We start from the raw sequence: 22,015 nt of genomic DNA on the forward strand, positions 1-22,015 counted from the left end.
GGTGGGCATGCGCAGTGCCGTCGTACTGGCGCTACACGACTGACCCCACTTGGATGAACTTCAGTTAAATTCGAACTGCCGATCGTGTTTTGTGCCGTTTCGCGTGCGAGTTCGTCCTGTTAACCAATCAGCTCCAGCGTGTTTTCCTCGCGTAAAGCGATTCCGTTTTCGCAACAACTGTGAATTCCGTGATCCACTCAAGATGGGGTGCGGAATGGGTGTAGTTAAATACTTGCTCTTCATATTCAACTTCATCTTCGTGGTATGTAGCCGAGATCGCTGTGTGTGATGAGATAACGGCGCCAAAATGCGGACGTTATTTGTGTTTTGCTTTGTGTACTTTCTCCAGTGATACAAGAGTACACGAAATATCATTCTCTCTGTCGCTCATTGGATATCGAACGAAGACAGAATGATATTTACGCCGACTTGCGTCGTTAGCCGAATGATATGTGCTCTTATCAACGCAATGTATCGTAAGGCTCTCTTATCGTAAGACGAAAATTATTTGGTAATCACAAGCTGAAAGTAAAATGGATACCAGCAAACTCAGACTGAATGAAGTTTCATCCTTGTTTCTTTCTTTTAACTGCCATTTAAGAGAACGATCTTCAATTGTTCAATTCATTGCAAAGTTGGTCTCTTCAGTTATGAGCTAAAAGTTCTGATCTTAAGTGTGGAACACAAATAGGTATATATTAGCTTGTTTATCTCGCTTTTATTTCTTCCTCTTACTTTCTTTGACATGAAAATCACGTTCGATACGTGGATCGAGGTTGAATAGCGACGTACATCGCGCTAAATATGCGATGAAAATACGTCGCTTTGAAATGACGCTTGCATTGAGCTTTACGTGGAACTCGTTTACCGCGAATTCACGGGTGTGCTCAATTTTTGCCTCGTCCTTGAAACGTGCAGACGCGTTCTTCTCTTATTCGTGCGTGACCGCTGCAATTCTCTTGTTATTAGGGAGTGACTGTTGTGGATTTTTTAAATGTTTCCTCTTGCGATTGCGGAACAGATAAGATATTGTTATTCAGAATAGAATAATACAACTACATTGAACTTTTAGAATTGTTTTTTTATTCGGTAGAAAATAAACTGGATGGTAAATTTTGCGGAAAGCAAAGTTTCATAAAATTTGGAGTATTTATATATTTATAAGATCGCAGTATATGCAAAAAAGCGTATAGAATTTTATTAAAGGATATTTATTAACTTTTATTAAATCTACGACGTACAAGCGTTTTTAACTTTTTGTTTTATATTACTTGCGCTTATTAATCGCGTAATTGTAAAGCAACTTGTTGGGATACAAGCTCATATATATATAATTTCACGCTTGTATAATTTTTTAGCTTAACTTTTAAATATTTAATGATCATTGAATATTTAAAGTTGAATGTGAAGGGTATCTAATAAAGATATTTGATTAATGCGTGATTTAATGCGTGAAAAGTATCTAATAATAGCATCCGACCTCTAAAAACATATCTAAGGACATGTAATTAATACACCAAAAGCATCTAATTACATATAATTAATGATAGCATTTGATGATTCTTATTCAACAATATTTGAAATAATTCTATAAAATATCTAGAATCAATTTTACTTATACAACGAACAGATTTCGATATGTAAGGTACGCACGATGGGCGTAATCGTGTTTTATGAATCAGTTTTTAGTATATATGATATATATAATGTTTCGTAAGCGCCATTATCGGCTGACTCTTATAACGATAAGAAAAATTCAAGGTTGACAATTACGAGAACCGTGTAAAATGTCGTGTAATTTGACCGTGCAACTTTTTGCTCGTGTCAAGTTTTCAATTGCAAGTGCTGATAAACCTTCATTATCAGTAACATTTGTTCTAGATAACAATTGCAATATTGCAATAAGAAAACAATAGCAGTAGTGTGTAGGACTTATAAAAAAATAATAGAAGATTAAAGTTCACTCTATTAGTCAGAGGAAGTGCGTAGTTTGCGACGGGTGAATCAATAGATTCTCGACTTGTGTGTTAAAGAAAACGGATAAATACGAAATTTTTTCAATCCTTTTATACTTAAACACTTATATTTATTACATCTAGTAACTAATTTATTTTCTAAAAATATGGTTCACCTTTGCTGATCAAACGCTCATTAATGGAATTTTTTAATTAAATTAGCAAATTAATATCTTGGAAGTTGTTTTTTTCTTAAATTTAGGAATAGAAAATAATCGGGGCTAAGAATAAGTAGATAGATGATTAATTTCTTCTAAACTGCAATCGCGAATAACAGACTTTGCAACTTGAGCCTCGTGCGTCGTTATCGTGCAGAAAAACACTTCCACAATTTTCCACGCCTTTTTCCCGTAATTGCTCTTCTTAATTGACGCAAAACAGTAGCTTGGTAATGTTGACATTCTTTTTTCTTATATAGTTTAATCATCTTACGTCTAAATGTAGTCTATCATAATATTACTGAAAATATATCGAATATCTCTCGCATACTTGGCCACTTATTCGCAATAGTGCGACGTAGTTCTACAGCGTTTGCTTACTAATCAATCGACAAAGTCATCCATCATCATCGCGATTAATCTTGTCATCTCGCCGGCGGTCATGAGCATAATACTTTATCATTATCTTTCATCTTTTTGACTTGCGAAAGTCCGATTATGGAAAAATACATCAAAATTCCGCGATATCGTTGATTCGATAACGCGAAACGTGATTAAAAATTTACGACAGCAGTCAATGACTCTTATTTGATGATATTCTAAAAAAAAAAGTATTTAAAAAATACTTAGAATCTATTATCGTCTCGTTGAGGGAAGATCCGGTAAGAAATGCAACAGAAGGACGAGATCAGTACTGAACTCTGGAGATAAATGTGATTCATCATAATCATTGATTATCCTGTGTATCCCGTTCTAAGCCAAGCTAAGCTAAATTATTAGCTGTGAATTCGCTGTGTTATTTGAATCGTTCTTTGAAATCGTAATCATTTTAAAAAGTCGCATACTTACTCACGCGTTGCGCAACAGTTATCTCGCGAGAGACTCATCTCGCACACAGTATAGGAAAGAGTCGTGCTTTTCTTTCTCGGTGGATCAGGACAAGTTTTAATTTACTGATGACGTAATTTTCAGAGTAGACTCTTATCCGATACAATTCCGAGGACGTCGTGACGACAGTCAATTCGCGTTCTTTACAGTCCCTTTCCGCTCGGTTTGCTTACTGTGGCGGGTCACGACGACTGTTTCTTCTTACGCCACTCAAGGTCTGCCCTCGTTCTTTCCCTTTCCTTGTAATCATAGTCACCGTATATCGAATTTTATCGAGCGTCCGAAAAAACACTTGTGTCGGGAGACGGAGAAATCGTTGTGTAAAGGACTATATGACTTCCCTCAAACATTTTTCCCTTTGTTCGAAAATCGATACGCAGGACCAAGCGACGAAATTATTCTATGTGTTGTATTTCGTTGTATTTCGATGAAAGGAACATGTAATTTAAGGATGGCTGATTACATTGTTTTCACATTTTGCATTGTATTCTCGATATTACTATTTTTTTCGAATTTCGAGAAAATATGGTTTTATGAGAAAAAAAATTTACGTTGGAAAAATCATTATTAAAGGAAGCCATTATTGAATGCATTGAAGAGACTGTTATAAAAACTATCCTAAAATTTGTATCACTTTAAAAAGTCGGTTTAGCAGATTCTTTTGCGCCTCACAAACGACTTCCTGTTCTTTTCTCTACGTGACCGACACTGAACGGTTGACGCAAGTATACATATGACCCGCTTCTCAATCCCTTCAATACAATAGGCTTAGATATTTAACGACAATGATTTTGAAGTATTAAAAAGTTCATTTTTTAATACTTCAAAATCTTTGTCGTAAGGTTGTGTCAGCAGTTCAGTAGCAAAACCGGCTGCCTTAATTTTTCGAATTTCGTTTCGCTAGAATATTTCTGGGAGAATCTTTCGTCGTGTTATACTATCGATTTATGCAAAATAAAAAAATTATTTTTTTCGAACCAGTACACCAGGTTCCCCCCTTAATTCAACTGAAGTACATTCAGCATCAATAATTATGACAGACTTGCAATTATACATCATTCATATTGTGTCTAATTATAAAATTGACATTATTACTTATTTTGCATTCAAAACAAGTTTTTACGATATATTAAAAATGAAAACTATTATTGCTTAACTGATTAAAAACTTGACTTGAAACATTACACTTGTTTATCATCGATATATTTTTGGCTCACTGATGATCAATGCATAATTTAATATCGCGTATTAAGTTATAAAATCGCTTGTATCATTCACGCACCTGTCATGTATTGATGATGGACATACGATTCGGTGGAGGCAAACCCGACACCTATGTACAAGGTGGCTAAAATTAGCACAAACACGCAGCAGACGATCTTGTTTGCTCGCCCGTGCAACATGCGACGACGTACAACAAACTTCAGCAGTGGCGATAAGCCAAAAACAAAAACATCTCTCTTTTGCCGCGAGATATTTTCTTATCGTGAAGAAAAAGAAGTGTGCAAATATTAACTACGTAAAATTGCATGTTTTCCGCCGATTAATAAAAAGTGAAGTTAATTGAAGCGCTTGTCGAGTAATTTATAGTCGACGTAAATATCAATTGTCCATTCGCCGACCTTACAATCAACGAAGCTCTACTGCAGTCTACATCGACGTTCTATTACAATCGGAGGAAATGAAATGAAATTTTATATTTTAAATATAGAACTTCTTGTGGTGAGATTTTATTAATATCGAATCGTTTATACCTTTTTTTTTTAGGAATAAAATTTAATTAATTGATAATATTATCGAACTTTTTAAATTCAAACTTTAAAGACACACTTTGTTTTACGCCTTTGTTTCTCTCCGATATCGGCAGGATTGAAGACCCTTTGAGAAAAACTGGGTCGCGTTCTTGTTTGCTTTCTTTTCTTATCCGCGAAGAAGTAACGTGATTCGTTTATGGTAGTCATGAACTCGACGGTAAATCTGTCACGGAAAGGTTAGATTACACAAGGCTGCGAGAGAAAGATAGGTGCATGTTTCCAGGAACATTCGCGAAAGCGATCCCGCTCATCTATCATATCGCGCCCGTACGTTTCCGCGAATTCAATAATTTTCGAGAGTGTACAATTTATTTCCTCCGTGAAACGCATCATCGCGGTTATTCATTTACTGTCGGTTAATCGCTAGCGGGGAGATAAACGACCGTATTTTATTACAACAAAATAACAGGTTAAAAGTCTTCATAATATTTTTTACGAACTTTACTGCGAGGATAAAAGCGTAAAAAATTGAGATTAATCGTCAATGTAATTTTTCTCTTTCTCGTGCATTCTTACTTGCTGTGTTACGCATCATTTAAGACATTCGATGGATTTTGAAAGATATACAAAGATATATAAAGATTTTTTGGATTAGTTAAACATAATTGACGTTATTTGTGTGTGTGTGTGTATCATGCTTTAATGTATTTTAAGTGATAATTATTTTAATATCGCTACCGGTCGTGAGACCGTTTTCAAGAAACAGGAAAAGCATCCTGTACTCAACTGAATTAATTCAGTATTGACTCATCATCATTACTCACTTGATGGATATTTATCGGCTTATTTGCATGAATGATGAATACGTTTAGATCTTTATGTCACAATAAACATGTAAATTTTATTTATCTTTTTTTTGCAATTTTCTAATTTTTTTATTGATTAATGTTTAATGAACTATTCAATTTCGCGGATTTCATTTTTCTATAATTTATACTCTAGATATTTTATTTAATATTAACATATGATAGTTTTAATTATTCAAATGGCACAATCTAATTACGTTTGCGTAAATTGCTGGTAAAAAATTTTGTCACATTGTCAAGTCATCATTAATTTAGTTAATTAAGCATTAGTCTAATTAAGTAACTTATTTGAATAAAATTTTATTAATATGTAACAAAAAATTGTGAAACTCACAAATCATAAAAATATTTCTTTTGTCACTACTTCTGCAACAAAAAAATCGTCACAAATCCTCGTTTTTATTTTTATGTTCTTAATAATTAGATAAAAAATTACGTGTAACAACTTTAAATTGCGTGTTCTCGATGTAGATAACATCTAAAAAAAGACAATGAAACACTGTATTGCGTCAGTTCGTTGAAATACTTGTTATACTGTTTTTTTGTTGTGCTCGCAATTGCATCGTGTCTCTGCATATTTTTCTTTGCTTGAAAGCCTCAACGACCGGGACGTCGCTTTTCTTATCACTTATCTCGCGAGTTTCCCAACTAGTTACGCAACTTTGTGTAACGTGATTGCGAACTAGGTGTGCCCAAGAAAGGCGATACGTTAGCGACACTTCCTGTAATAATTCGTAGACGCGAGAATTTTACTCGAAAATTAAATAAAAAGCCACTAAATATTGAAATCAGTGCTTAAATAGTACTTAATATTGAAATTAGTAGTACTTAAAGTATAGAAGTTGATAAACTAACTATCGCAGTAACTAATATTATAATTTGTTCGAGACAATCTGTACTGAACATTAATTGCAATGAAAAAATACCGCACATAAAATTTGGATTAAAACTCTCTACATTTTGCCTCTAAACTTTTAATCAAAATTCTGGCACCTAAATATATCTTTCTGACACATCCACGTATAATTATTTTTCACAGTTAGCTGGTACCGTACATTGCCTTATCGATTGGTTTTGAGATTGCTGATTGCCGAGGATATTTAATCGGAGTGGAACGTTATCTGTTTGTCATGAAGGATTATGTCAGTTCGAGAAAAGAGTATAAAATCAAGATTTGATGATTAGTCAGAATCTTATTCGTGAATCGAATTCAAGCTATCAGACTTGTTTATTTAAGACGCTTAAATACTTAAATACTTCTAAATTAATTATACACATTTACTAAATCATAATCGAATCGATATTACTTTATCGAGCGGCGATTATTATCACACAAGAATTTATTATTATGTCATGGCGTGATTCTTATTTTTAACACTCGGCGTCACCCGAGGATCAATCGCTTATCACCTTTTTGTCATTTTAATGATAATTAAAAGCGAGATGGTTTTTAATAACAATTGAATAAATAATTAAAATGTCAACGGTGGAAGGTCGCGGTCTTTTCCTGTTTTCTTTGTATCGAAATTGTGTGATGCAGTTTCAGAATAATCAGCAAATTTGTAATGTATGTCGCGCATTTCGTAACACCGTTCGCTGCATGTATTAGCACCGCCTGCAATTTTCCTGCGTCATAGATGATGATTGCCATTCGGCTAATATTGTCGGGCATTCCCTGGTGTCTCATTTTCCTTAATTATCGGGTCACGCTTCGCTTGTGTCGCGTTCGTGTATTATGGCTTATGATGCGCGAATTTTCCACGTTTTAAAATCTATCGAGTTCCTCATTCAACGTAATTTTTCGCAATACGTTGTGCACTTTCTAAAATTTCGCAAAAAAAGAAAGAGACAGAATCACGCAAAGATAAAAAAGGATGATTGTGCAATCGAAGCGTGCATGGATTATGTTTCAAGTACATTGATTATGTTCCAAGTATTCGATGCGAGAATTTTTCCAGCGAGAAATGCGATAATCGTCAAAATAAATTCATCGATTTATCATGGATGATTATTTTTGCATTTGTTATCCGAAGCTGTGAAGAATTGTGTGATATACATTTTAGAGATGATATTAATCATCTCCTTATTAATTCTATTGCTTCTCGTAATATTAATACAGATATTGTTAATTACTTCATTATTTTGCTTTTATCTCGCAGACGGAAAATCTACTCGCGGACATCGTACAACGAAGTGAATCATGCGATCTCTTTTAAAATTGAGCAAATATTTAATTTAGATCTTGTGCAGTTATCTAGCCGTTCGATCGATACTTATCTTATCGATTGCCGTATGCATAGTACGGCATGAAAATTGGTTCTCGAAGGTTTCAATATTTTTATTGCAAATATTTAGTGGTTGAAAGCAGCCCGCAATTAATTAAAAACGCCACTTCTAATTGAAATTTCATATTCGCATCATTCTTTCGCGGTCGCGCAACTACATCTTGCGTTAATTTGCGCAACGGGAAATACGGAATTGTTTCCCGCACAATTGTTTTCCGCGCGAAGGCGACGCCCGACGTCGTCAAGCATGCGTAATCTCGTGTGTGATGTCGGCTCCGAGGACGTGCGTTGGACACGATGATGTCATCCCCGCGCGCACAGACACACCGGCGTACGTGTGTATACACATAATACATTCTCGCCCACCATGGCATTCCACGCCATTGAGCTATATATAACGTACACTGAAATGAGCCTTTCCCATAAGAACCCAGTGTGCAGTTTGCGGCCCAAGGATGGCAATAGTAGGCGGGGACATTTGTCTTTCTTCATCATTCACCACCGCGTACGGTAGAAGATTTTAAAAACGAAGACAGACATGAGACGGATGTCCCTGTCCAATATAGCTCTCTCTCTCTCTCTCTCTCTCTCTCTCTCTCTCTCTCTCTCTCCTCTTCTATAGTGGACCATCCCACTCATTCAAGGCTCACTTCAGTATGTTGTATAGCTCCATGCGTGCAATTTCGATACCCTGCAAGAACGTGTCCTCCGCAGCAGTGTCTCCCAACTAATGCAGCGCATTTTAAGATGAAATCAGAAAAGCTGGAGTAATTAAAAATGCGAGAAGAATTCTTATTCTACTATCGTCTGTAGTCGGTTCGACAGTTTCGCCGCGACTTTGTCGTTAGTAGTTTCATTAATGCAATCGTTAAGAATGATTTTCCGCGCCTTTTCTTCGCGCCGCTTTACGTATAATGTTGTCTGTTGCGATGTACTAGTTTTGGTCGATCTGAAACTAGGGCGGAAATTATTAGAGGTTGAATCGATTGAATGGACGCACTTAGAGCAGTCGTGTTCTGCGTTTCACTTATGTGCTGGATAAATGCATTAGTCCACCTGCGGCGATCTCAAGATCGACCACCGTACACCACGTGACGTAGCGATGTGTAAAAATAACGCGTACGCGCGCCTTTCAAGGACGATTTCCAGATATCTGAGAACGTTTACCGGTTGAATGTCGGCCACATGCCTCATCTATTTCTATCCTCGCAATGTATTAGGCAACACAATGTTTGAACGCATGTTTGGCAATGGCACGTTTACCGATTGATCAATAATAAACAAGAGTGAACGCCGCCAAACATATAAGTAGAAGTCGCACGTGACTTCATTAATTTATCGATTTTCATATATTATCGATACTTTCGCGAATGTTGTTTAAAAAGTGATTACAGATTCCATCTGATATTCAAATTCGCATGCAAATTTATTAAAAATTGGAAAACTTATATATAAATGTTTATTGATTTCTGAAGCTCTCTTTGCATTCTATGCGTGCTTCGATTATTTTCTGAAATTTTTCAAAGTTTGCAGTATTGTATATTTTTAACGTACTGATTACAATCAACAATTATAATTTCTATGCAAGCAGTCCACTCATTAATGTCCAACAATCTGCAATGCTGTGTATTTTTAATTAATTAATAAAATTTAAGATTTTTTAATTAATAAAAATACATTAATTAGTATACTTTTAACATATTCATTGTAATTAAACTATTCTAGCATTGCTATGGTTTATTGTAATTTTATGTGTATGTACGCAACTACAATCATCCATGCAAAACACAAAATCACGATATAACTATCTTCGTTAAACAGAGAAAGACGTTATAAGCTTTATTGAGAAAATAAAGTACATTATAAAATTGTTTGTTGTAGTGATAAGAAAAATAATATTGGAGATACACATTTATAAAATATCTTTCGTCACAGTTATGCGGTCTGGCTATCCTGATCCTGGGTGTCTTGGTGCAACTGACAAAGACCAATTATGGCAAAGGGATAGAGGATGCCATTAATACCCTTAGCTTCCCAGTGGTTACATTAATTGTCATCGGCAGTATCATTTTCGTCATCGCTTTCTTCGGATGCTGCGGTGCGATTCGCGAGAGTCACTGCATGATCGTCACGGTAAGTCTTCCAGTAGATTTCATCTTGTGCAATTCGAGGAAAATTAAATTTTAATCCTGTTGGTCTCGTGTTTATCGATTATTTTCAAATTAAAGCATGAATATGACAATTCGAGTTTACTACATTTACGAAGCATAAACACACATTTGATGAAGTTAACACGAATATATTGTATCTAAAAAATTAAGGCGTGAAGACTGAAACGTGAAAATTTTGTTTATTAAATTTATAGATTTTTCCATCTTATATATTGACTTTAATATTTTATTTATCTACCGCTTTCCAAGAATTATGACCACGCGAATTTATTAGATCGATATTGTCATATTTCTTAATATACTATAATATACATGACGCGATTGCGACTAAGCTCAAAAGCGTCAAACAGCGTGATTGTTCAACACACAGCAGTTTTATCAAAACGATTAAGAATTGTGACAATTGATTTATTTCTTCCGCGCAGTTCGCATCTTTGCTTCTGACGATCCTGATCATACAAGTGGCTGTTGCGATCTACGCGTTCGTTAATCTGAACAAAACCGAAGAGTTTCACTTGAAAGAGGCGTACACGGAGAATGTCTTCAACCAATATAAGACTGATAATGATTCAAGGGAACTTGTAGATGTGATACAGAGAGAGGTAAGGCTGCTCTTTAAAAAGTTATACATTTTTACGTAACCGCACCGCGATTATATACACTCAAAAAAATATTTCGCTGATGTAGTTAGATTTCTAAATATCGCAACAAGAATGTATCGCTATTTTTCGTATCTGTGAAAACATTGTTTGTCACATACAGAATTTATAGCAGTAATGTTCTAGCAATAGCTTCTGAAAAATTTAGGTACCATTGCTAAATATTATTCATTGCATGATCTAACACGTGATTGATCTTATATAGATAGGCGCTTTAGAGAAACTTTCTTTTTCAAGTTCACAAACAATAGATATATATTCTGTTTCTGTCATCTAAACTTATTAAGTAATTACATATGCAATATCACAACAGTTGCTAATCATTTATCTGTTTTAGTTAATTTTTTACACTTAGAAAATTTTAGCTATTATTGCAAGATCATTTTTTTGAGTGTATTAAAAGAAATCAATATCTTGGACATAATAAAAAACATAGTTGAATAAGTAAAATTGAACATGATATCGAGTACAGTTTTTCTGCCTGCCATCTTAAAGACAAACCTGTTTACTGATCTATAAACAGATCAATATCTTAACATAAAATAAACATTTGCAGTTTGAGTGTTGCGGCGTCGATTCTTACAAAGATTTCTCGAATATTCTTGGCCTGCGTGTACCAGGCAGTTGTTGTGACAGAAAAGACACAGAGTCCTGCGATCAGATTAACGTTCGAGATAAACCAGGTTGCGGAGGAATTCTGGAAGACCTCTTTAAATCTGCATGTGCGATATTAGGTGGTATTGCTCTGGGCATCGCTGCTGTTGAGGTAAATAAAGGCTGTGCGAGATTAAAGAAATATGAAACTAAAGAATTTTACATATATATAAAATTTTTATATTAATACATAATTTATATATCAAATGACATAAATTATATATAATAAGAAAAGGTAGTAATAACTATAAAAGAAACGCGACAAGATAATCTCAAGAAAGAGTCTTAAGCAAACTTGAACGTATACATTTTTTACTTTTTGATTTTTATTTACTTGTGTGAAAAAAATATTTTGTAGTAGCTATGACATGACATGACACCTTTTCTTCCTTTTCAGCTAATTGGCATCATCTTTGCGTTATGTCTGGCGAATTCCATAAAGAACGCTGAACGCAGAGGTTACAGTGTGTAGATGCAGAACATCGCGGAAAACATTTGCTTCGTACGAGAAGCTTTCAACACAATCTTATTGTCATTCTACTATCGGCAATGTATTCGCCTATAAGATGTGATAAACGTGTACGTACGCTTTACAACAGAAAAAATCAAAATCATTTTTTTTCCAAGCTGAATACAGCAAAACTTCTTTAAATTTTTTTCTTAATTTGCGTCGTGATTAAAAAAAATGAATATTTTCATTAAAGACGCATTTTTGGTTTTCGATGGAGACATTAATTATTTATGAAAAACTTACCGTAAAGTTTGATGCACAAATGTATTTGATTGGCAGGCGAATGTTACAAAAATCGTTGCGGTCTCATTATTGGACCATGTTCCTTTTTTTTTTTGTGAAACGATTTCTTTTTTATATGACAACATATGAAAATATATTATATTCTCTTTTTTATATGATATGGTATCGCTTTGATTTACACACATTTATACTTATTCTCGATAAAAATTAAAAAAATTAAAAAAAAAAAAAAGTTATTACATAATTCTTTAACAGTCGTTTCGTACGATTGTTGGTTCACGAACAAAACTGATTGAAGTATCCGGGGAGGGGAAAAGCAGACGAATTATAGTATTTTACAAAGTTAACGTTAAAAAGATATTTTCATATATGAACTACACAATCGTACCTGCAGAGATCAGTTAACGTCACTGTTAAAAACACGAAACTTTCATATATATCTTTATATAAAATTCACTTTGTTTGTACAGCACACAAGTATCTATATACATATACATATATATATATATATTTGTGTTTTGTAACAAAAGCTACTTTATGTATTTGTAAGAGTATCTTTCGCGTTTGTACAGTATTTTTGCTTAAGCGCGATGATAAAGCATACAAAAAGCTGGGTATGGCAATGAAAGTATGTGAAACTATCGAAACAACATTGTGATTTTATTTATCATCATTTATTCTCATAGCTATTAAATGATATAGCTGAATTGTTATATCCTGTCATGTGTTTCATCATCTAACTATTCTCGTCGACATAATGCATGCGTTGATTTACTATCGGCACAAAACTGTATACCCAGCTCTGTACATTCGTTGAATAAACGTAAACAATAGTAATCGGTTCTACAAGTGTATTTTTCTCCTTACTGTTGATTACTTGTTGATTACTGTTATGCGTTAGTTTGCGATAAATAAAACATCCCTCTAATTTTAATTAATCTTAACAGAGAATCAATACTTGATTCTAAACTTTAGTTCTTATCGTAATAGCATATTCGTAGAGGAAAAATATTTCAATGCGTTCAACGATGTTGCAGTTGTAGTGCAGCGTTGACACTCAATTTTTTCGTCAATTTCTCGTATTTTGATGTCGAAAATGCTATGGTAAAAAAAAAATAAAACGCTACGAACAGCACTGAGTTAAGTATTTATGTTAAAGTGTAATTTTTAGATGACATGAATATAATAAGTATTTTTATGTCTCTTAGTCAACATTGTAGTTGACATAAATAGAGTAATCAGAGTTTATGAAGAGGATAAAATAAGGCTGGAGAATCACGTATATCAAAGAACGTGTTTCGATAGAAAACAGCAAACTGGACCTGGCAGAGAAAGTAGAAATAATTATCCAAATCACTTGCGGTTTCATTCGTCATTTATTCTGTAGATATTACGTGACATTACTGGACCGTTATCGCGTGCGTCATGTTTGATTATTTCGTTCGCTTATTTCGACACAGCTCACGTACGCGTACCATTGCTGTTGCTTGCTGCGAGGCGAAATTATGTACGCACCTCTGTACATTAATAAATTAAACGTAAATAACAACAATCGGTTACAAGTGGTTTTTTTTTTGCCTTCATATATTGTCGTTATTTATTAAGTTCAAGAGAGGATAACTTACATTTGCGTTGAGCTATGATACATCCTATGTACACCGTCGTTCAGCAAAGTCTCGCTTCGCGCAATTATCGTTTGACTTCGCCGCTACTCCGACCGGGAATAAAGATCAGGGACACGCGCCTGTCCCCATAGAACTTACAAATATCTTAAAGCTATGTCATTAGTCTATTATTTTCAGGCTGCAGGACGAAAGTTGTTTTCTTGGAAAAGGAGTTTCTCTCCTTCGCAACCGGCTATGCGTGTCGTTAAAATAAATATGCGAAATAAATTATGATCTCTCGAAATTGAAATTATCGTAACGACGGCGGAAATAATTTTTCACATTAAAAACGCCAATTAAAATTAATTAATCCTACACGGCATGGTGATATAATAAATTAGAAAATGCCGTCTTATTTTACATGATTGTTAACATGATTTTCACATCGTTTACAGATCCATATTATTATTTAATAATAATAATATTTGTTTCGTATTTATCCTATTTCGCCTACGATCGTGATCATATAAAATATTAATGTATCACAAGGATCGTTATTAAAATATTACAATTCTTAAAATTAGATTTTCGAATAAAAAATATCGGGAAACAAAATGTTTCTAAAAAGCCCGCGAGATTGCCTGAGATTTCGAGTGTTAAATAAATCTTTTAAGAATGATTCAAATATTTTTCTAGCGACAAGTAAGAAGGGTACAGCGATGCAATGTAAGGATTGATAAACGCGATCAGACTCGAGATTGAAGATTCATCGTCTCACTTGCTTGACTAGAACAGCAGCAATGCGAGCAAACGCAGGACAACTTTCTACGTCCGTGCAGCCTCTCCGTCTCAAATATTGAATTCTTCGTACTCCTGTATGCGGGTATACAGCTACGTGTAAAATCTCTCGATCGCTATCGACTCGTTACCCTAAGCTTACATACGCTAATGATATTACGCCTACAACTCGACCAAAACACGTTACTCAGAAGTCCGCTCGTCTCGGAGCGATAAATTTCGTACAAATCACACTGAAGTGTCGTCCTATCTTTCATTCGCACAACAAAGTATTCAATCACTTCGTCGATTTTGTTACTTTTCTACGCATAAATCGTCCCTTTCTCACTCTCACTCTCACTATATTAGGTATATTACAAAGTTCGGAAGCGAAATGTACAGGCTCCATTACGTTCTTACTTCTAAGGACAGAAGAAAATAGTTCGTCGCGCGTGGACCAAATTATCGATTAACTATTTACGCAGTTTTTGACGCTCATTGACGATTGATGACAGGATTGAAGGGGTGGAGGAGTATAAAATATCTAGATTCATAGAAAATCGACGAGTACCTCTTAATCTACTCTCTATGCTCATTTTATAAAGTGACCGCGCCGCGACATGCGAGAAGTTTCTTTCGATAACAAAAATTGATAATTTAATATCAAATATCTGACTCATATTTTGTTTCGTAGATATTAAATTCATGGAATTTATCGCAATTTTCAATTTTGACCTTTCAAAATCCTGATTATTGAATGAAATTTAAGTCTCCAAAAATTGGATCTTTGTTTTATCGCAACACATCCTTTAATCAGTCGAAAGAAATACTTAATTATAAATATATCATTTTTGACGGATTCAAAGTATTTGGAAAGAAACAATTGTCAATAATTTTCCAATTATCAGAAATTCTTTTGTGACAACCGCGACGTAGAAATATTTCGTACCCGAAATATTAAAAAGATGAGCTATGTCTATTGTGTCGCCAGTGTGCGTTTATTACGCAGCGAGAGTTTCCCAATCGTGACGAATTCATGCCCCGTCGTACATGTTACTTAGTGTCACAGATCAACTACAGCTTACATATCCTTATTCTAATTCTTTGACTAATGAATATTTATCCGCACGTACCCATTAGTAGATCCCTTTTGTTTAACGCACCGAAGTACAGCGCAAATATAACTCAAAATTTATATATTTGCATCATTTTAAGCAGTTACAAAGGTCGTTCCACTTGGCTTGATTTAGGTTGAATCAGTTAGAAAGCAGCCTAAATCGGGAATCAGGTGAGATCCAATCTGGATTTACTTTTGTTTGTCTTCGACTGTACCACAGTGCGTCACTTACAACTCGAGTAAGAGGAAGCTCGCAGAGAAAGAAGACAAGATGGACTCTTGTCTCAAACTATATATCTATCTCACGCAACGCTTCGAGTTTCTCGACTACTTTGTGATAAAAGAACCGTGAAATTCTGAAACTCGAACCGTGACGTTGAGGACATTGTAGGATAATGTATAAACCGTTCTTGCTCGTCGTGAAGGATTAATGAGCGACATTGATGTCTGTAAAATAATCTATCTTTGATGACGAAAGAATAGTACATTGGTTGCTAAATAGTTATTCACCGTGTTACTTTTTACCGTGTTAAATACGATCGGGTGCTTTATTTTGATTTGCTCTAATTGGCGATTGAAAATTGTTTGGGAAAACAATTGAGACTTATGTCGCATTTAATGGATTTGCGAGCCTCTTCCCAGCGCACACCACAAGCCGCGTTAGGCGCGTAACGTGAAACTTACATGCAACTTGAGATCTCGACGAGACCTTCTTCTACTAAAAAGTCTTATTACGCCTTACTTTGCAGTCAGAATATATAAGAAATATATAAGAAAGGATATAAAAATGTGACTATCACAACATATTTTTGAAAGATATAAAATCGGTTACTTCTAAATTGCAAAATGTTTCCTGCATATTCAATGCATAGCCAGCGTAAGGCCAATCGTTAAGAAAAGTTTCTTGATCCTTTAGCTATTAAAAATTGTCATTGAAACTAAAAGTGAAGAACAGAAGAAATAAATTTTGCAACTTATTATACACAATTTCATCTATCGCCTTCCGGACTTTAAAGAACAATGATTCAAAACTACAATCTTCGTTCTTATTGAAACAAGTGTAATTTTTAAAAACACTTTCTCTCATCCAAAGGATCAAGATATCGCACTGTTTCACCAGCCGGGAAGGGCTCGCATAACCCGTAAATCGCGTATTCTACGGAATCAGTTGCCACCGCCGACGTCGCCGCCGACGCCGCCGCCGTCTCGTGGTCGTTCCTAGAGGGGCGAAAGCTTCATGATGTCGCTGTCGAGATCGATGGACGGCATGTCGTCCGGGTCGAGGGGGCTGCCGTCCGAGCCGAACGAGGGCGAGGGCGCCGCCGCGACGAACTCGTCGAGGAAGTCGAAGGAGGCCACCGCCTCGCGCTCCTTGTCCCCGTAGCGTACGAAGAAGTCGTCGCCGCGGCCGATGATCGACGGCCGGGACGAGCCCCAGGTGGACGGCAGCCGGAGGACGCGGTGCGCCTGGGCCGCCGACGCTGAAGAAACCAAGGGCACACAGCAGCGGGTCAACAGATGCTGCTCTCAGACTTCACTCGATCGACTCGATTTTGCGCTCTTTCTCTTTCTCTCTTCTCTATACCGGCTCTAGCAGACACAGAGTAGCTCGGCTTAGCACTCTCACGTATTCACATCTCCCTCTCTCTCCCTCTCACCCTATCCTCCTCTTTCTCTCCCTTTCTTTCTCTCTCTCTCTCCCTTTCTTTCTCTCTCTCTCTCTCTCTCTCTCTCTCTCTCTCTCTCTCTCCCTTTCTCTCACGTCTCCATTATTCGTCGGTATTGCCTATCGCCTCTCCGCTTTTCTATCCGTCGTCTCACCGTACCGGTTACACCTCTCTTCTCCGCGGACTTTTATTTATTTGCTTTGAAATTTAGACACTTGGCGGGTGCATGACCGAGCGATGCGCGGTGTACGTCAGACAAATAAAATTATCGTACGCGCGTTAATTGGATTTATTATATTTGTTTGAAGATATTTTATCGCAGCTATTCACACACGGTTAGGCAAAAGTTGTGTATATTTTATTTCTACATTTTGGCCTTGACTTTAAGCTCTGACTTTAGATTGAGATATAAAAGTGACTAACTATTGGTGAGAATTAATTCATTAAAAATAGAAATATTAGAAAATATAATTATATTATTTTATATATTATATTGCTGAAAAAACTTTTAGAAAATTCGATTCTGAAAAATTTACATCCAAAATGTCTCTGACAAAATTATTTGTCGGACGTATTGCACGCATTTTCTTTGGTATACAATTTATGCCATGATATTCGAGAATAATGATCGAATGATGAAATCAAATAGAATCGTACAATTAGATGTTATTTCTATGAGGCGAAAAAAGAAATCTAGTAGATTTTACTTAGCGCACTCCGAAATGAAGAATGACAGTATGGCGTGGTTAATGATCAAACACAAGCAGGCGATGAAATGAAGCGAGGATGAAGGAAGTGAAGATGAAAGGTGCTCAAACGGTCTTGCACATGCCAATGAAATTTGGAAATTGTCGATTCACTCACAGTACAATGAGAGAGAAAGTAACTACTTTCGATTTACCCTGACGCAATTCCACGTGGACAACTGTTGCATTTTAGCACGCGATATCTACACAATATTCATATTTGCAGCTTTATATATTGCACAGTTAATTACACGTCTTTTATCTAGGAAAGATGCTAAATCATATACGTAATATGTATATATCAATTTGCACTCTCGTCTAAAAGTCTTTGGATGTTTTGCATTTTGCTGTTGTAGATAGATAATTATATATCTCCGACTATCCATAAAACTAGATGATATATTTGACTGATAATTGCACTAGATTTGATTACACGATCATTCCCCTCTTTGCCATTTGATTATACGTTATGAACAATAAGCCTCACACTTAATTGGCCTTTGTGTACCCTCGTCCCAAGACTTTCGGACGGCAGTATAGGTGCCAAATGGGTCGCGCAAATATATACAAACAGAGACAGAGAGATGGAATTGCGCGAAGGCGTTTACGCCAGGAACGTTTCTCCGCCGGTTAATAATTCTGTTAGTGTAAACCAATAGGTAAGTCCGTTGTGGGCGTACACGTGGTTCAGTTCAGGCCGAAATAGATTCCCCGGCGCGGCAATGTATTCCTCCCAATTGGTCATGTCGCTTATAGAAACTGATCGTCACTAAGCCGAACTACGTAGCTTTTCTTGTGACAATCAAAGCACACCGCGTAGGAGCTACCATCTGAACAGAAAATATGGAAAAGGCTATGTACAGCGAAAAGGCTACTAGGCGCGAGCGTAAATAGTGATGCCGGCAGTATTGTGATTTGTTACTGTGTTAATTGCCAGTGTCGGAGTAGGCAGAAAAGCCGCTCAAACGAGTGCGTGGTGTGATGTGCGACATCGGTTTTTTAATGTAACGTCAACTGTGGCAAGGTGTTGTAAACATGTTGTAAAAAATGTAGATGTGTTGCCGTCTTAAGCTTATGATAGCAAGCGCTGTTCACACACCACCCGATTCTCAAAAGCGTCGTCAAATTTGTCTTCTAGTATTGAATGACTATACATGAATAGAATACCTGAACTGTTATCTCGCGCACATGGTATTTCTTTATATAATAATGATAAAATAATTTTGTGAATAAAGTATATAAAGTCAAAGTTTGAAGCATCATTAATTTTCATTGTTGCTCCTTTTACATTTTATTCATTCATTCATATCGATACGATGTAAGACTCTAAGGCATAGAATGAATAAAATGTATATTTTAACATTCTAGATCATTTCTTTCTTTGAAATATAAGATTTCAATGCATCACAGTGAAATTCCAGGCCTATCAAATGATATGTTATAAGATTCTAAGTATAAAAAAAAAAATGTACATTAATGTACAGGTCTAGAATCTAGCACGCAATATTCTAGTGTCATTAAAATTGGATGCTGAACTAAAACTTATATAATCTAAAACTGGCGGCACCTTTTTACTTTCTCTATCGATTAAATTAAATATAAAATAACAATTCAGATATTCTGTACGTGAACAATGCATAGACATCCAACACTGGGTCTTTGTTAATCAAATACTTCAGCTGCAAAGCTTCTTTCACACCACAATATTAATTGATTAGTAAATTTTGTATAGTAATACAATTTTAAAAGAAAAGCATGAGAGATTGAATGGTTACTGATAGAAAATGTTAGCAAAGGTTAGACGTTGAGAGTGATAGAAACTTTAAGCCCGCGCTCAAGTTATACGTCTGACGAGAAGGTGGTGAATGGTGATGCGCGAAAAACGGCACGGCAAAAGTGTCTACCGAATAGATACCTTTCTTTTGTCGTCGGTACCGGTGTAATCTGTGCAAATGGCGGTAATCAGGTGGTTCATCCCCTGAATCACTGCCCGCTGAGCCGCTACTCGATGTCGCCGAGGAACTTTCGCTGCTTGCTAACATCACATCTAAGAGATTGGCTCTGGCCTAAACGGAAGCGTAGCATTTATTCTCGATAAAGGCAAATAAAAACAGTGACAATAAAGTAAAACGATTTTCTCAGTGTTCTCAATATTTTTGTTCACAGCTATTTTAAGAATTATTTTTCCTCGATGTTGTTCAACATTATGCACATTTTATTGTGCAAATAATTTTTTTAGCAATTAATAATTCAAATTTTTATATCTGCAAATTGATGAAACGCTCTATCGAATTATTCTTCGAGTTACTTGTACTGTTGTTTAAAATTTAGTAATCATAAGTTCAGATGTAGTATTTCGACAAACAGCTTACCTTGGGGTCGGTGAAGTCAATATCACGTTCAACGTGAACCCATCCTGTCGGACAGCAGCAAGCGAGATCCAATTTTTCCAGCGCTACTTGCGCATCGTTATTACTGACAGCAGTATCCTCGCCCTTACGAATCATACGATTCAGTTCATCTATAACGTCCTTGGACGTGGCGCGCTCGTGGAAGCTCAATGTTCGATCCCTTCCCTCCACGAGAAGGCTTGCTCGCGCCGGGCTGACCTGTGCAATCGATATTATAGCAAGGCGTACGAATGACGCAGTGGATTATAAATGTTTTATTATAAACGTAAAATTGATATCTCTTCGTACATATTATATTTATCATCATGCTATTTTTAAATATTATTTTGATAATCGATACCAAATCAATCAACCAAGATTATTAGCAAGATTTTCCTTTAATCAGAAAACTATTTCTTCAATCGAGAAAGATATATATCGCATAATTGACTTCTTCTTTTCCTTCTGTGCAAACTTGAGAGTAAAAACTTACAACTGTACTAGGCGTAGACGAAGTCGCGGCTTCTTCGTCTTCTTCGGGAACAGCGCCCAATTCCGACGGCGCCACTGTCGTGTACGAGATACCGCCGTTACACGACACGGCACTCACAATCCTTTCTTCGGGCGCTAACGGTGGCACCTGTATCTGATCGAGTAGCTCGTCGTTGCTGGTCGTTTCGATCGCGTTTCCGGCATTGCCGCCGCTTTCCTGAGCAGACGACTCTTCCATCTCCATGATCTTTGTCTCTCCCGCAGAATCACTTTTACTAGAGCTCACTTCTGCAAGTATTACGATATTGTTGAATATTTTCTATCGTTTTAAATCCTTTTTATTGCTATTTTTCCATAAAATTATTTATGATTGTCATTTTCTTTATTATAATTAGTGATAATTTGGAGGAAAAATAAATAGCGTAAAATGATAATCATAATCAGCGCCAACCTTCGGTCGAGTGAGACACAACGTTGTGCGGTTCCACGGGATTGTTCGGTAACTCCGCGAGGTACATCTGCTGTTCGGCGATGAAGGACAGGACACTTTGAAGCGCCTGTTCCCTGTCCGGCGGCGGTCTACCGCTCCTGGACGACGTACTGGCCAGACTCTTGGTACTTTCAAATTTCACCAGCCGGTAAAAGTCTCTGGTAAAATCAGTGCCGATCGACGGAGTGTCGGGATCGTCACTGCAGCCAGAAAGCGCCGCCGATGAGCGTTTGCTTGAATTCTCCAAGGCTCCTTCCTCACTGCTCCAGGACGCACCGGGACTCGAGGCGTATGGCCAAGGTCCGTTCGCTCTCGCGTCCATTAAAAGCGCAACCTGAAAATATATAACAATTAGTATAACAATAATTACAATTAAATCAATGGTTTGATAATTAAGCAAATTAGATAAGCGAATAATTATTTAATTGACAATTTAGGACGTTAAAACAAATATCGATACTCAAATAATTGCAAATCGAAAAGAATGAGTCTAATTTCTCGAGGAGACTTCAATGAATTAATTTGAAT

General features: G+C 36.2%; 2 protein-coding genes across 11 annotated transcripts in view; one reads left to right on the forward strand and one right to left on the reverse strand.

The window, feature by feature from the left end:
• The first annotated feature begins 44 nt into the window (after positions 1-44).
• Positions 45-13,041, forward strand: Tsp42Ed (Tetraspanin 42Ed). The gene is made up of 5 exons (XM_012362898.2): positions 45-262; positions 9,902-10,099; positions 10,563-10,739; positions 11,353-11,562; positions 11,848-13,041. The coding sequence occupies exons 1-5, from the start codon at positions 203-205 to the stop codon at positions 11,920-11,922; spliced, it is 720 nt and encodes a 239-aa protein (XP_012218321.1). The 5' UTR covers positions 45-202; the 3' UTR covers positions 11,923-13,041.
• A 520-nt stretch (positions 13,042-13,561) lies between these two features.
• LOC105669778 (nuclear mitotic apparatus protein 1-like) overlaps positions 13,562-22,015 on the reverse strand; it is a 235,651-nt gene continuing 227,197 nt past the window's right edge. For 7 of the 10 annotated variants that reach the window (XM_067346996.1, XM_012362895.2, XM_067346905.1 and 4 more), the window contains 5 exons: positions 21,449-21,821; positions 20,999-21,285; positions 20,488-20,724; positions 20,031-20,181; positions 13,562-17,183 (listed from right to left, as the gene is read on the reverse strand). In XM_067346996.1, the coding sequence (XP_067203097.1) occupies positions 16,921-17,183; positions 20,031-20,181; positions 20,488-20,724; positions 20,999-21,285; positions 21,449-21,821 (1,311 nt within the window). In that variant the 3' untranslated portion in view covers positions 13,562-16,920. Of the gene's footprint in view, positions 18,946-20,030; positions 20,182-20,487; positions 20,725-20,998; positions 21,286-21,448; positions 21,822-22,015 lie in introns of all 10 variants that reach the window. The other 3 variants (XR_010887826.1, XM_067347033.1, XM_067347118.1) reach the window with 3 other exon arrangements.

The sequence above is a fragment of the Linepithema humile genome, chromosome 1 (assembly GCF_040581485.1).
Source record: "Linepithema humile isolate Giens D197 chromosome 1, Lhum_UNIL_v1.0, whole genome shotgun sequence".
Classification (NCBI taxonomy): Eukaryota; Metazoa; Arthropoda; class Insecta; order Hymenoptera; family Formicidae; genus Linepithema; species Linepithema humile.

Bases quoted from the DNA above. Each gene is read 5' to 3' on its own strand.
- Tsp42Ed (XM_012362898.2), top strand. From the start codon at position 203: ATGGGGTGCGGAATGGGTGTAGTTAAATACTTGCTCTTCATATTCAAC. The intron at 10,740-11,352 runs GTAAGGCTGCTC...AAACATTTGCAG, and splicing joins TAGATGTGATACAGAGAGAG to TTTGAGTGTTGCGGCGTCGA. The intron at 11,563-11,847 runs GTAAATAAAGGC...CTTCCTTTTCAG, and splicing joins TGGGCATCGCTGCTGTTGAG to CTAATTGGCATCATCTTTGC.